This window comes from Telopea speciosissima, chromosome 1 (genome assembly GCF_018873765.1).
Source record: "Telopea speciosissima isolate NSW1024214 ecotype Mountain lineage chromosome 1, Tspe_v1, whole genome shotgun sequence".
NCBI classification, from domain to species: Eukaryota; Viridiplantae; Streptophyta; class Magnoliopsida; order Proteales; family Proteaceae; genus Telopea; species Telopea speciosissima.
The window spans coordinates 75,921,427-75,934,932 of record NC_057916.1 but is presented as its reverse complement, the minus strand read 5'-3'; the positions used below and the strand labels follow the sequence as shown (position 1 = coordinate 75,934,932).

Sequence of the window (13,506 nt, the reverse complement as noted above, 5' to 3'; positions counted from 1 at the left end):
AGGTGCTCACAATTCTTGGTCTTTGTTTATGGAATCCCCTAACATATTTGAACTTTTGTTTCTTCACTTTTTTTTTTTTGGAATATGAAATATAAAACCAGCAGAGGCTCTTAACGGCTTAGCTAACCAGCACCATATTTCTTCGCTTATTCATGCTGTAACATTTTTTTTTCCATTAAGATATGTGGTTTATGATTTCTCTTGGATTTCTTTTGATGTTGGACACACTGAAAGGAATGATACCCTAAAACTACAGTTTGATGAACAATTCCATGATTTTATTTCAAACTACTTGATATTTTTGTGAGTCTAGTTTCTCTTGGCGGGTTTGTCTACATAAATAGGTGGACGAACACCTATTTTTCTTGTCACATGGTAGATTGGATGTGGCTGAAATTTTGTTATCAGGTAAACCCCAAGGTTCTCTGCTCACATGTCAAATCTCGGTTAAAAAAGAGCTTACATGTGACCAATTCAGACCATTTGTTACATATCCATTGATCTGAATGGCTGAATCACCCTTCCACAACACAATTAGGGGTGTTTGCTGAGAAAATTTTACCTAATTTTATTTTTTCTTTCAGGGAGAGGTTTTAGTGCACTGTCGTGCACCAATTGTTGGATGGGGTGAGGGGTCGCATACCATATACAGTCAGGCCCATCCAACGGTTGGATGCACGACCCTGCACAAAATCTTTTGCCTTTTCTTTATAAGTAAAACCAAAGGACTCAAATCAGTTCTCATATCAGAGGTATCATACTAGTCTTCTGGTTAACGCAGTTGTTGCAAATGGATTCCCTTCCTACTAAGAGGAACTTAGGTTATTTTGTCATTGGGAAAATCTTTCTAAATTTAGAGACGGTTTATTATAAACATTCCTAAAGCCATAATTAAACTGTCTCTAATACCCGGTTGTGCAAGTAAGGCTTCTCTAGGAACTAAATATATGTATAATATAATGCGCAGGAGCAAATTTAGTAACTAAATATGTACAAGATAAATGCTAGCACAGTCACAGCTATACACAGAACAATTTTATTTTAGGAACTAAATAAATGTACAATATGATGAACAGAAGCAATTTTAGTACCTATTACCTAAATATGTACAAGTTAGAGATAATGGCATCAATCTCTAACTAACTCTAATATAAATGTGAAAACCCAAGTTGAGCTTTCAATGTTGCAAACTGAGAACTGAGTCAACTGACAATCGAAGAGTGGAGAAAAAAAATATTAAATTAAAATAAGTGAAAAGGAAAATAACAACTTGAACTCAAATTAAACAAATGAATTATACGTAATACCAACCATATATGGTTTGAGGTATCGGTATCGTATCGTTCATATCGGGCGATATGTACTGGTTTTGCAAGTGACTGTGCCGATATTGAATACATGACACAGTACGGAAAAAGGAGTACTATGGTCAAAAAATCCATTTTTAAAAGAGAATCAAGGGTAAAATTGTCTGATATGGCTGATCTGTGTAGATACCGATCCGATACTGTCTCGGTTTCCAAGTTGACTGATACCTATTTTGATACCGTATCAGCTTCCAAGTTGACCAATACTCGTTCCTCAAATTATTTTTTTTTAAAAAAAAAATCCAAAATTTCCCTCTTTCTTCAATGAGAAAGTGAGGATAACTACAGAAGGTAGGAAGGAACACCCTGGACTTTCTTTCTATTTATTTCATGGTTTCACTATCCCTTGCCTTGCAGTATTTCCATTTACCGCTTTGTGTAAATATTGTATTTCTTTTATTATCTCACCCTCAATCCCATGATCAAATGAAGAAGGGATTCATTCATTCATTGTATAAATATGTTTCTGTCAATATCATCAAAGAAAGCACACAAACTATTATCTACCTTTTCAACATTTGCTAAGTTCTGACATAATTTTACACATTCTTCTTTGTTTTATATCTTGTTTTCCTCAAAAATGGGAAGAACCCTGAGATGGTTCAAGAGTCTGTTGGGGATGAAGAAAAAGAAGGCACAGAGAGAGAACTCTAACAGCTGTGATCGCAAAGTTAAGAGAAGATGGAGTTTACCAACGAACTTCAAGAGTCTGTTGGGGATGAAGAAAGAGAAGGCACAGAGAGAGAACTCGAACAGCTGTGATCGCAAAGTTAAGAGAAGATGGAGTTTACCAACGAACATTCCTGTGGCTGAGGCTGCTTTCTTGAGTTCCCATTACACCGAAATCGAGGGAGAACGGAACAAGCACGCAATTGCCGTGGCTGTAGCCACAGCTGCGGCAGTTGACGCTGCTGTTGCCGCTGCACATGCGGCGGTTGCCGTGGTGAAACTTACTAGCAATGAGAGAGAAACTGTTTGTTGGTGGGCTGCTTTGAAGATTCAAAGTGTCTTAAGGGGATATCTTGTCAGATTTAAAATATATTTATTATATATTTTATTTTATTTTTTAAGTTTTAAAATATTTTGATTGCTTTGTTATGGTGTGGGACCTATGTAATCAAAGATGTAATGGTTGAATTCCAAAGGTTGTAATATCATATGGGTACCCTAAAGTCTATTCATGGTCATTATCATGAGTGGGAAGGTGGGTCAAGGATATTGAATGAGATTAATTTTTCAATTCATGGCCATAGGTGATGTCTCTCCCTTTATGGGGTATTAAGGCCTTTATGGTCCTTAGTGAAAGATGATCATTTATGGGGTTTTAAGGCATTTATGGCCTTAGTGGAGAATGAATGAATTTTAAGACCATTCATGACCCTTAGTGGGGAATGACCATGAATTTGAAATTAACCTTCAATTTATGTCCATAAATCTCATTCTTTAATTTGATCATAAGTGGATGATTATTCTTGGGAATTCCAAGGGAGTGCAAGGATTGGTCTTAGGCCTATATAAACTCAACCAATTGCATTGTAAGATACATCTTTGGATATATGTTCATGCTCATACTTAGAAGAAAAGAGAGAGAGAGAGAGAATAATACTCTTAGTGATTGCTAAGTGTGTTAGACGACTGCTGTGTTGAAGCTCTTGGTTCCTTCAAGGGACTAGAAGGACTGCTTCATCTTCTAGTTGGAGGTTGTTTTATCTTGGGGTAGTGGTGCAGAACACTCCTTGGCAGTAGGAGGCATCAATTACCTTAAAGGCAGCACCACAAGTGTGACTCAACCTCAAGCTTGTTCAAGTTATTGCAGGTGTGGTTCTACATCAAATTCAAACTTTAGTCTTCTCATTTCAGCCAAAGGTCAAGCCTAGTTTCTACTGCTCAATCTATTGTATTACAATTTGTGTTGTTTCAATTATTTGTAAAGAATTGTAATACAATTATCCAACATATCTGGTAAGTAAAGGTTGAATGGGTTCTTCTAGATTTGGTACTTGTTCTGTTTTTGCTGGGAGATTGAATTGGTTAATTGGGTACCTGGGTGGTATTTGTTGTAGGCCAAAAAGGCCCTTCGAGCTTTAAAAGGGGTGGTGAAGGTACAGGCCCATGTTAGAGGTTACCTTGTGCGAAAGCAAGTAGCCGCAACTCTGCATAGTATCCAAGCTCTTACAAGAGCCCAAGAGACCATCATCTTGCAAAGAGCTCTACGACGGCGTAACTCCATTATTGTAAGAAAGATTCAATCTTTTTCACATCTAAAATCCATTAGGTGGGTTGTAGTATAAACAAATTACATTTTCATCTTTTAGGAAAGATTTGAGGGAACAAGAAGCAATCACAGGGCTTCATCAATTCATAATAGGAGGCTATCGGGATCCCTAGTAGAGAATTCTATCATTAACAACTTGAATGAGAGCCCAGAAATTGTGGAAATCGATACGTTTAAGCCAATATCAAGATCAAGATCCCGTAGAACCAACTCATCAACCATATCGTCACCTCTGTCGTGCCCCAATTACATGGTGAACACGCAGTCGTTCAGGGCCAAAGTGAAGTCTTGCAATAGCACGAAGCAACTGAATAAGATAGTTGAGTCGAGGGCCAGGTTTAGCGGGGTTGGGATGCAGAGGTCCTGTTCTCAGGTTCAAGAAGCTTTCCATTTTAAGAATGTAGAAATGGGTAGACTGGACAAAGTGGGCGGAGTTTGTTAAGGGGGAGAGAGAGAGAGAGAGAGAGAGAGAGAGTTTTAATGGAGCTTCCTTCTGTGCTATGAGCTCTGTTCTAGAATAATCAAACCCAATAGGACAACGGATCGGATTCGGCTCGGATAGTGCTATATCCGCATCCTCATCCGATTAGTTATCAGACGGATTCGGATAGTGCTAAATGGATACGGACACGGATACGGATCGAATATTTTATCCGTTTACATGTAAATATAGCTTTTCGGATAGCTATAGCCTATCTGTATCCGCATCCGTTTAGCTTTCGGACGGATTCGGATAGTGCTGAACGGATACGGATACGGACACGGATACGGAAATGGATTTCGGCTATTCATTTACACCCATAGATAGAACACAACAATGTTAATTTGTGTTTGTGTTTATATATAGGGTCCTTCTATTTGTCACTATAAATAGTGAAGCAATTCACTTCACTATTTTTAATTTACCTTTACAAGTTTTTTTTAGTTGAAGTGAAAGGATAGTTTTGTCAATTCATTTTAAATATATCACGATAGCAAATCCTTGCCCCTTCCAACTCTCCCTCTCCGACTCCGGCTTCCCTCCCCTACCCTCTCTCTTTCTAACCCCTCCATTCCGGAGCGGTCAAGGAATTCAATAATCAGATGGCCAATTTCAAGAAGTTTGACACACAGAAATCTCTGGAGACGTTGGATTTTCTGTGTCGGGTGTCAATTTCCAAACAGAAGAGCGTTGGAATAAGGGAATCCCCAGGAGTGATGCCATGATTGAGCATCAACCCTACAGATTAGGCATAGCTTTTTGATACTCACAAAAAGTCTTCTCCTCCTAATTAGACACAGATTTAGTAGGATCTTCCACAGTAAAACCTTGCGCTTTGATTCTGTGATTCTATTCTCCACGAATGCACCCCTGAACTCCTACGACTTATGACCACATTGAAATTTCAAAATGGCTCGGTTTCTTATTGATGAAAATGTTCTCGCGTTCAAATTTACACTTGAAAATAGGTTATAAATCTTGCTGATGGTGTTAGTGCAAGTCATGCTCTCATCGAAGAGACGATCGTGTTAGAATAAATCGATCCGAATAGGGATAAAATCCCAAAAGCCAGGATCTCCATAGGGCGTTCAAGAACACAATCAAATAAATAATAGAAAATAAGGATAGAACCACTGACCTTGTTTCACATCCATAGTGATGATGATTGCAGCAGAAAATAAAGAACAAAGATCTAGGTGCTTCCCCTCTGTTCCCAAAGTAACTGGCCTGATGAGAATACCGTATACGCAAGGATGATGAACATTGAATATCTCACTCTCTTTCCAAAATGCACTCCTCAATAGTGATTAAGAATAATTAGTTGTGATCGGTAGAGGGGGACCTAGCTCTCCTTATATAGTAATTCCTATAGGATCTGACTCATCACAGTCTCAATAGGAATCTATCTGGCCCACACTAAGCCAGTCCACATTAGACTTCTAATATAACTTAATGACCCCACTTTATTAGACCAAAACCCTAATTAGCTTGGTTTAGGGATTTAATTATGTCCATATGGAATTTTATTAGAACTAAAATTCTAACAGATCGAACTCAAGGTTGGCTGCAGTAGTCCCAGATGTGGCAACCATGATGAGCCTTGGAGAAAGCCACCGTACCTTCTTGGACACATTTGTTGAAATAATGCCCTCCACTAGCACCATTGCTACCCGGCTTGGCTTGGAGGAGTTGGTCAGTCCATAGCCTCTTGCCATTGATAATGGATTGGGATTAGATGAAAGATGCGTTTGAGCACAAATAGCCGCCTGACTCATGCGAGGCAGTCAATATAGCCAAAGGAGAGCCGATGTTGGTAGTGAAACAATCCACTTCGCTTGCCTTAATGCTACGGAAGATAACCCTCGAGTTTGGGCTTGAGCTTAGATTGAGTTAAGGAAACCTAGGGTTGGGCTGGGATTTTAAATCCCTAGTAAACAAAGACTTGAAGCTTAAAATAGATCTCAGTTCGCCAGATACCTTGTCCAATTTTAGTTACCAGTTTACCACAATACACTAATTATATTGGGAAAGCCATTGATTAATATCGTCAGATTGGAATCTATTTCAACCCAACAATATCTTAGCCTGAACCTCCACACACCCCCTCAAAAAAAAAGTTGTAATGCTACAAAAGTTTACTTTAGATTATTTGACCAAATTTGACCAATCCTAAATTTTACAATTACAAGTCCTAAGCAAGACAATATTGACTAATTTTATGGCTCCATGGATCTTGTACATACTTTAAAACTTTATGGTTCCTATGAGGATCCATGTTTGGTGTTTAGAATTGACAAGTTTTAGAGAAGATACTCTATCAACCCATCTTGAAAATTATGATTATAATGGAGATATTAGACCAAGGATTTGAAACCCTGTTGATTTCAATCCGGATCGGACCGAATCAAAACCGGCCCGAATTGGTCTAAAAGAAATGGGCCCCTCAAATATGAAAACTAAACAATTCGGCCCCAAAAGGCTAGAATCGACTGCTCTAAAAGGTCCTGAATCAGCCGATTTGATTGATCCAATTCCAATTTTGAAACAGTGTCTTACCAATGGCATATGGTTCATGTCTAAGTTCACAAGTGCTTGTTTAGAAGAAGTGAACGCACAAAACCCTGTCAAACGGGACATGGTTATGGACCTCATATAGGGATGTAAACGGATAGTCGAAAATTCGAATTCGATTCACATCTGTATCCATTTAGGGGTATCTTTATCCAGTCAAAGGGTATTCATATACAAATTCGGATAATCCGAAACATAATTTATCTGATTTGAATAAATACCAACTAATAATAAAAATTATGTAACTAATATTCTTGAGGATTCTTGAAGATTCAATAGATTCTAGACAATGAGAAAAAGACCTAAACAACTGAAAGACATGGATTGAGAACGAATCATATCCAATGAGGGAAGATCCATGGCCAACTACAGCTAAGAAAGGGGGAGGGGGCAGAGAGCGGGAGGGGTGGGGAAGAGAAATTGTGATTTAATATGACACAAATGTGACCATTAGAGTTGAACCCATGACCAACCGAGCTAGCTGCTGTTCACTGTTACCCAAGGTAGGGGATGTAAACATATAGTCGAAAATCCGAATTCATTTCGCATGAGTATTCATCGGATCCGTAATTGATCTCTACTCATAAACCTAAGGTCCATGATTAATTCGGATGGGCCTGGCCCATACTTGTGGGCATGCCTGGGTCTTGGGTACGATACTTATAAGCCCATGAGCATGGACCACAGATTCCATTCCTGGAGATCAGGGTATGAGAAATCCAGGATCCCAAGATCAGAATTGTGTCGTTAAACACTGACAATTGTAACGGTCAAAAAATTTGATTCAAATTTTGGATGATAAAAGCCGTTGGCAACAACCGGAGCGGCCATATCTCTCATTCAACAGCCAAAATTTACTGATCTACTACACTTCGTTCCGCCGGAAAAGCCTACTTGCCAATACAAAAAAGTAAAATACAGAATCAGAGGAAGAAGGAAGGCGGCAGATTAAAAAGAATTTCAGAATGGATGGTTTCAAGAAGAATCATTCATCTCCCTCAACCAAGCCTTCTTCAATTCCGAAGTTCTCTTCTCCTGGTAAGACTCCTCTCTAACTTTCCTGTTTTTGCCATTTATTTCTTTTAAAATCTTGAACTGTTCACTGTGTTTTTCTCCTCTGAAACCCACTTCCTTCGATATTCCAGATCTTCAACCAAGAACTTCTTATTCCAAAGACGTGGGAATGATTAACGAGAACGACCAGAGCGCTCACCAAATGGGCTCAAAATTGCAGAGTCCAAAGAATTTCATGTCACCCACTATTTCCACTGCTTCCAAGGCTGCGTCCACCAAAAAGGTCTTGGGCGAGCGGAACGAACCGTCTAGAGCGATCATCTCTGCTACCCATGTCGATAAATCCCCTATTTCAAATCATAGGTCGGCTTATACAGATATGGGTTTTAATGATCTGGATCGCTATTCATCGCTTACCCCAAAAATATCCTCTAAAGTTTCTGAGTTGGACCAAGAGAATATTTCTGCTGCTAACCCGTCTTCCCAGCCTTATGATCCATTGACGAATTACTTGTCCCCTAGGCCCAAATTCCTCCGGTACAGGCCTAACAGGCGTCATGAATTTCTTCTTCATAGAGAGAATGAACTGACAACAGAGGAGAAAGGGTTCAAACTCCAGGGATCGGTTGAAGAGGAAGATTCTAATCAATCAATTGATGCTGATGGGTCATCGTCTTCTTCGTCAGGGGAGGTTTCCCTAGAACAAGAAAGCAATCCCAGTGACGATGATGAGGACATGGAAGAGTTTGAGGTGCATAAGAGGCATTGGGATTTTAACAAGGTATTCAAATCTCTGCTTCTCCTTGGCATTCTAATCCTTTCCACCATGTATATCTCTTCTATGAACTCTCCCACGCCTCCACCCTATAATCAAGCACTGCAAGAGTTCAGAGAATACTACCAGAAGGTTCAGGAATTTGTTCTCCGAACAACTATGGTGAATATTGCGCCGGGTAGTAGTTTCTTGGATCAAGAACATGAAAACTCTCAGGGTGTAACCAATCGAAACGAGACAGTTACTCCTGAGGGTATTCAAGAGGAGGAGATGATATGTAGCATTGGAATGCAGGAAACAGGGGAAAGTTTTGATATTGCAATTGAAGTGTTAGACCTTCAAGTTAGAGAAAACATGGAGGTCTCTGACAATCACATGAGGAAAGCAGGGGAGAATTTTTATCAGTTGGCTGAAAAGTTGGAGCTACAGCAGTTAGAAACTGACGCACACTCAGTGCCAGATTCTCAGACCCAATTCATGTCACATTGGGTGGACAATCAAATTGCAAGTTCAGAACCAGTTATGGTTGAGCAATGGAAAGATGAAGCTGTGACTGAAGCATCAGGGGGAGCTGCCAATGAACTCACTCTAAAACAGGAAATTGAAGCACACTCAGTGCCAGATTCTCAGTCCCAATTCATGTCACATTGGATGGACAATCAAATTGCAAGTTCAGAACCAGTTATGGCTGAACAAGAGAAAGATGAAGCTGTGACTGAAGCTTTAGGGGAAGCTGCCAATGAACTCACTCTAAAACAGGAAATTGATTGGTGGAGAGAAAGGGTAAATAAATGGATGGAGGAAGTTGAAAACATTTCTGGGGAGACGAATAAAATGTTTGAGCTACTGGACACAGATGATGACGAGAGCAGCCAAGTGTCTCAAACCCAATTGATTTCAGGTGCAAAGGCTATTGAATATACAGCTTCTGATATTCACAATACTGATGGCACAAAGGTTGATGTAGAGGAGGAAGATCAAATCAAACTCATGAAATCTAAGTTCATTGCCATGGCTGCTGTTGGAGTGTCCGTAATTGCCATATCTATGGTTTTTGGGCTGTTTCATCTCAAGAACAGAAGAACTATGAAGCGTTCGCAGTTGAGGGTTCAGTCATCTTCTGAATCTATGATAGTAGAGACAAGGAGCTTAGAGCTTTCACCTTCTGAGTCTATGAGGAGCTTAGAACTTTCACCTTCTGAATCTATGGCAAAAGGTGATTCTGTCGTCTTTCTTTCACCATCTGTTCATTCCAAGGACAAGGCTTTCAAAGAGCTTCACCAAAGTGGAGTGCCAAAAGTGGAGTTGCTCGGAGAATTCAGAAGCTCTCTGAAGAGCAGTGGTCTGAAATCCAAGAAAGTGGAAGGCGAAGTAAGTAACTTTTCAACATCTCAAGATGAGAGGCCAAGGAGGAAGATTGCTTCCTCTGTTAATGACACACATCTATCCCCTTCAGAGTCCTCTGCTGCAGAATTCCCTTCATATGGAAGCTTTACTGCACAGGAGATCATTATGAAGAAAGAGGTCAGCACATTTTTATTGCACCTGTTTTACCATTTTGTTTGTGGTTGCAGAATTCTGATTTTCTGAACTCAACTACTCTAATTGTGTCACAATTTCTACTATACTGAACTAGAAAAAAGATTTCCTGGACATATCGACTACATAAGATGCTTGATAAATTAACCCTTACCTCTTTCTGTTCTTTTGTATGTGTGAAACAGGAGGGTAACGATGGTGAAGAAGATGTAAAGAAGATGCTCAGAACTCCAGTCAGGCGATCAAATCGAATTCGCAATCGAGCAGTCACATCTCCTTGAATTAACTCCAAGTTGATGATAGATGATTTTTTATTTGAATTGCCATGATTCAGAAACAGCTTCCTGTTGTTGCATGTTAGAAACTCAGCTAATGTAGAATGAGCTTTTTTTAATCTGTAAGCATATATTTCTTAGTGAAGTCCCTAAACACTGACACTTTGCTGTTCTCTATCTTTTTCTATTTTGTTTTCCCTTTTCTCTCATTACACACAACAGTCCAGAGATTTTGGTTCTAAACTTCCCTACTTGCTAAAAAAGAGTGGGGTAGGGGGGGGGGGGGTTCCTTTAATCCTTTATTATGATTCTCATTTTCTCCACAGGCCATAGCTTTCCTTTCTGCCCACAGGGCCTTGTCAAACAAGTTTCAGGATTCACTGTTATTGGTGAAGCCTGATCACTTCTAATCCAAAAAATACTGTTGTTACTTTGCCGTGCTGTTTCGCTTTTGAAAGGTGCCAGAAGGGCCAAAAAATGCATACATGAGTGCCGTGTAGGCCTTGACTCCTGAAGAGCTCGTTGAGACCTTCGATTTGATATGTATTTCACCCTATGTTGGTTCAGGACCAGACCAGACTGGGTGGGATTTTGGGGGGCAGTTTTGTATTTTTGTGGGATATATATATAGTTGTTATCTCTTTGAGAGATGTGAGGGTTGTGAGAGAGGTTTTGTAATTTCTTCACAGAAATAGTGGACCGCACCAGACTGGGTGGGATTATCGCTGTGCCATGGATGTAGCCTACCTTCTTGGGGGTGAACTACGTAAACATCTGTCTTGTATGTGTACTTTCTCTTTCTTTTTATTTTTCTTCTTCAAATCGCTATTTTGCGGCATTGTTGAACTTCCCCTAGAAATATCATAAAAACCAAGGCCTGTGTAAAGAGCCCTCTCTTATGTTAAAGCTAGCCGGATCTATCCATTATAAGAACAAGTTGTTGGGGTCCTTCAAAGTGAAATTATATAATCAAAGCATCTTGAGCTATAACACCAACAATTTTGTCTTCTCTATATCCCTGTTGATCTGGTCTATATCTTCTTCATATTACAATCAAAAGGTTCTTTACGTCTAAAAGCCTTATTGTTTTATCTGCACTATAGTGATATTCTATAAGGCCATCCAAATGTAAAACCTCTATTAAACCCCTTGTATTGGCCTGAATTCCTGCATATATCTTCAGGAGAGTGTGATGACAAGGTCTTGACTCTCTACCATTTTCATTGTAAAAAAAAATTTAACCCAAAAACAAATTTTGGGCCAAACAAAATTTGATCTGTTCTACTAGTTGGAGGGGTTAATGTAGGTGCATATTATGCAATATATGAGAGGAAGAGAAGGGGAGGAGGTGCATCTAGCACAAAGTGAAGGTAGGTTTCGTTAAGTTACCATTGTTGCCATCAATAAACATCACTTCTATTTATAAGAATGGGAAAAAGAAACGCACGATGCCGAAGTGCAGAATCCATTATACAGTCGTTCTCATAATGAGCTACCGGTTCACATTGACACACTCTCTCTCCTATTCTGACACATTTGGGCCCTATATGAATGATACCATTCTCCACACCGCCATTAGCATGGTGTGCAGATTCCTCCTCACACTAGCGCCATGAGGAACCCTTTCCCTACAATTATGTTGTTATAATCTTTTGGGAAAGGGTTCTCCGAGGCTCCATCTGGTTGAAAGGAAAATTAAAGGTAAGGGAAGTGAAAATTTTCAAACTTACAAAAATAGATCTAGCTCCTCTGTAGTGAAGAGGTGCGCTACAGATCTTGTGGCGCGGCACCAGAGCTCACCACATGGACAAGCTCCCATTGAGCTGGAAATCCTGAGTGTGGTGCTCATGCGATGGACAGAAGGATTTCTTAATTTTGAAATCAGGATTTCCAACTTGATATGATGACTTCATATGGATGAATTTGGTGACCCAATTTTCCATAGGCATGTAGCAGATATTTCTTCTATTTCTGTTTATTCAATCTCAGGCAATATTTGACTCAGATACACAAACTTTGGTTTCTGTCAATCTGAATCATTATTGTCTTTCAGATTTTACTAGGATAACAAAAACTGAATATGATTTGATCTGTCAGCAAAGTCTGTAATGCTTACCTTCTTTCTTTTCATATATTTGAAGAAAACAAAAGCAGCACAAAAAGTATATACTCATAAAGGTAATTTTAATTTTTGGCACTCCTGTAGGCTCTTCTTGAATTCAAATTCTGGGGGTCACAGGTCCTGCATCCACCAAGAACATTTCTTCCCTCAATTGTAAAACTGCAGATTGTGAGGCATTCCACTACATAAGAAAAAACTGGAATTAGATCTTGGAAATGATCAACTCAAATAGATGCTCATCATAAGCTTTTTTCTCCCCCCCCCCCCCAACTCCTCTTCCTATTGATCAGAAGCATCCAGCGGCGCCACACCAGTTTTTTTCAGCGACAAGCATTTGGGGGCTAGTTGCTCTTAAGCTTGCAGATGAGGGATTCCTGCCTTCTAACTATCTTTCTAATGCATAGAAGCTTCAGGTTTCTCGATGATATTTACATGTTTACACTTGTCAATTGTCTTCAATCTGCCTCTCTTTTTTATGCTTATGTCTTTGTATGTTTTACATGCATAGATTAATCCACATACACAAAACAAATTTCCATCTCATGTAACATGTATGCATCAAGATTCCAATTTGCATATCTTCAGTGCTCCACTTCAAAACCATGCAACATGCATGTAATTAAGAAAAGCATATAGTTTTAATGAAAATGCAACTCATGAGAGCCTCTAAATTACAGGCAAGCACACAGGAATTTGAAGATGAAGCTTCAAGTAAGGGTGTAAGTCTCATTCCCTTATACAAGTTCATCAAAATAAACAAACAGATAAAGTTTCTATGACAGATAATTACTAAAACACTGAAGCCTGGGCTATGCTTGCATTCTTGTCACCAATTGCTTCCTCCTTTTCTCTACTGCTCAGTGCCCTGGTTCCATCGCTTCCTAAGCCCTGTACTCTCACTCATTCCCTGTTTCTCTCTCTTCACCCAAGCCCAACCAATAGCCAGTCTGAAAGAAGCAAAACCTGATAGAAAATCGCTTCTCTTGCTCTTCAATGCTCTTCATTGGATTGGACCACCATTCATTGGTTAATGAATCATCAAACCAGAAATACTAATCATCCACATAGACATATGAAAACCCAAGCT

General features: G+C 39.4%; 3 protein-coding genes across 4 annotated transcripts; all 3 read left to right on the top strand.

Annotated features, from left to right (window-relative positions):
• Positions 1-1,947: 1,947 nt before the first annotated feature.
• Positions 1,948-4,084, top strand: LOC122654702 (protein IQ-domain 26-like). Its single transcript, XM_043848914.1, has 4 exons — positions 1,948-2,037; positions 2,101-2,391; positions 3,431-3,601; positions 3,683-4,084. The coding sequence occupies exons 1-4, from the start codon at positions 1,948-1,950 to the stop codon at positions 4,082-4,084; spliced, it is 954 nt and encodes a 317-aa protein (XP_043704849.1).
• A 3,558-nt stretch (positions 4,085-7,642) lies between these two features.
• Positions 7,643-9,607, top strand: LOC122654692. Its single transcript, XM_043848905.1, has 3 exons — positions 7,643-7,732; positions 7,840-9,515; positions 9,563-9,607. The coding sequence occupies exons 1-3, from the start codon at positions 7,660-7,662 to the stop codon at positions 9,605-9,607; spliced, it is 1,794 nt and encodes a 597-aa protein (XP_043704840.1). The 5' UTR covers positions 7,643-7,659.
• A 55-nt stretch (positions 9,608-9,662) lies between these two features.
• Positions 9,663-11,209, top strand: LOC122661812. 2 transcript variants are annotated; one of them, XR_006332924.1, is made up of 3 exons: positions 9,663-10,007; positions 10,208-10,382; positions 11,163-11,209. XR_006332924.1 is itself a non-coding variant. In XM_043857330.1 (2 exons), exons 1-2 carry the CDS (start codon positions 9,690-9,692, stop codon positions 10,301-10,303), a joined length of 414 nt encoding a protein of 137 aa, XP_043713265.1. In that variant the 5' UTR covers positions 9,663-9,689; the 3' UTR covers positions 10,304-10,428. The 2 variants fall into 2 exon arrangements, 1 of the variants encoding a protein (XP_043713265.1); XM_043857330.1 differs by lacking the exon at positions 11,163-11,209 and having other exon boundaries at positions 10,208-10,428.
• The last annotated feature ends 2,297 nt before the right edge of the window (positions 11,210-13,506 follow it).

What these genes read in the sequence shown, in the direction of transcription:
- LOC122654692 (XM_043848905.1), top strand. Translation starts at nt 7,660, where the DNA reads ATGGATGGTTTCAAGAAGAATCATTCATCTCCCTCAACCAAGCCTTCT. An exon ending in TCCGAAGTTCTCTTCTCCTG is followed by an intron (nt 7,733 to 7,839) that starts GTAAGACTCCTC and finishes TCGATATTCCAG; the next exon opens with ATCTTCAACCAAGAACTTCT. An exon ending in TGGCTGCTGTTGGAGTGTCC is followed by an intron (nt 9,516 to 9,562) that starts GTAATTGCCATA and finishes TCTCAAGAACAG; the next exon opens with AAGAACTATGAAGCGTTCGC.
- LOC122661812 (XM_043857330.1), top strand. Translation starts at nt 9,690, where the DNA reads ATGGCAAAAGGTGATTCTGTCGTCTTTCTTTCACCATCTGTTCATTCC. An exon ending in AGATCATTATGAAGAAAGAG is followed by an intron (nt 10,008 to 10,207) that starts GTCAGCACATTT and finishes TGTGTGAAACAG; the next exon opens with GAGGGTAACGATGGTGAAGA.
- LOC122654702 (XM_043848914.1), top strand. Translation starts at nt 1,948, where the DNA reads ATGGGAAGAACCCTGAGATGGTTCAAGAGTCTGTTGGGGATGAAGAAA. An exon ending in CTAACAGCTGTGATCGCAAA is followed by an intron (nt 2,038 to 2,100) that starts GTTAAGAGAAGA and finishes AAGAAAGAGAAG; the next exon opens with GCACAGAGAGAGAACTCGAA. An exon ending in GTGTCTTAAGGGGATATCTT is followed by an intron (nt 2,392 to 3,430) that starts GTCAGATTTAAA and finishes TATTTGTTGTAG; the next exon opens with GCCAAAAAGGCCCTTCGAGC.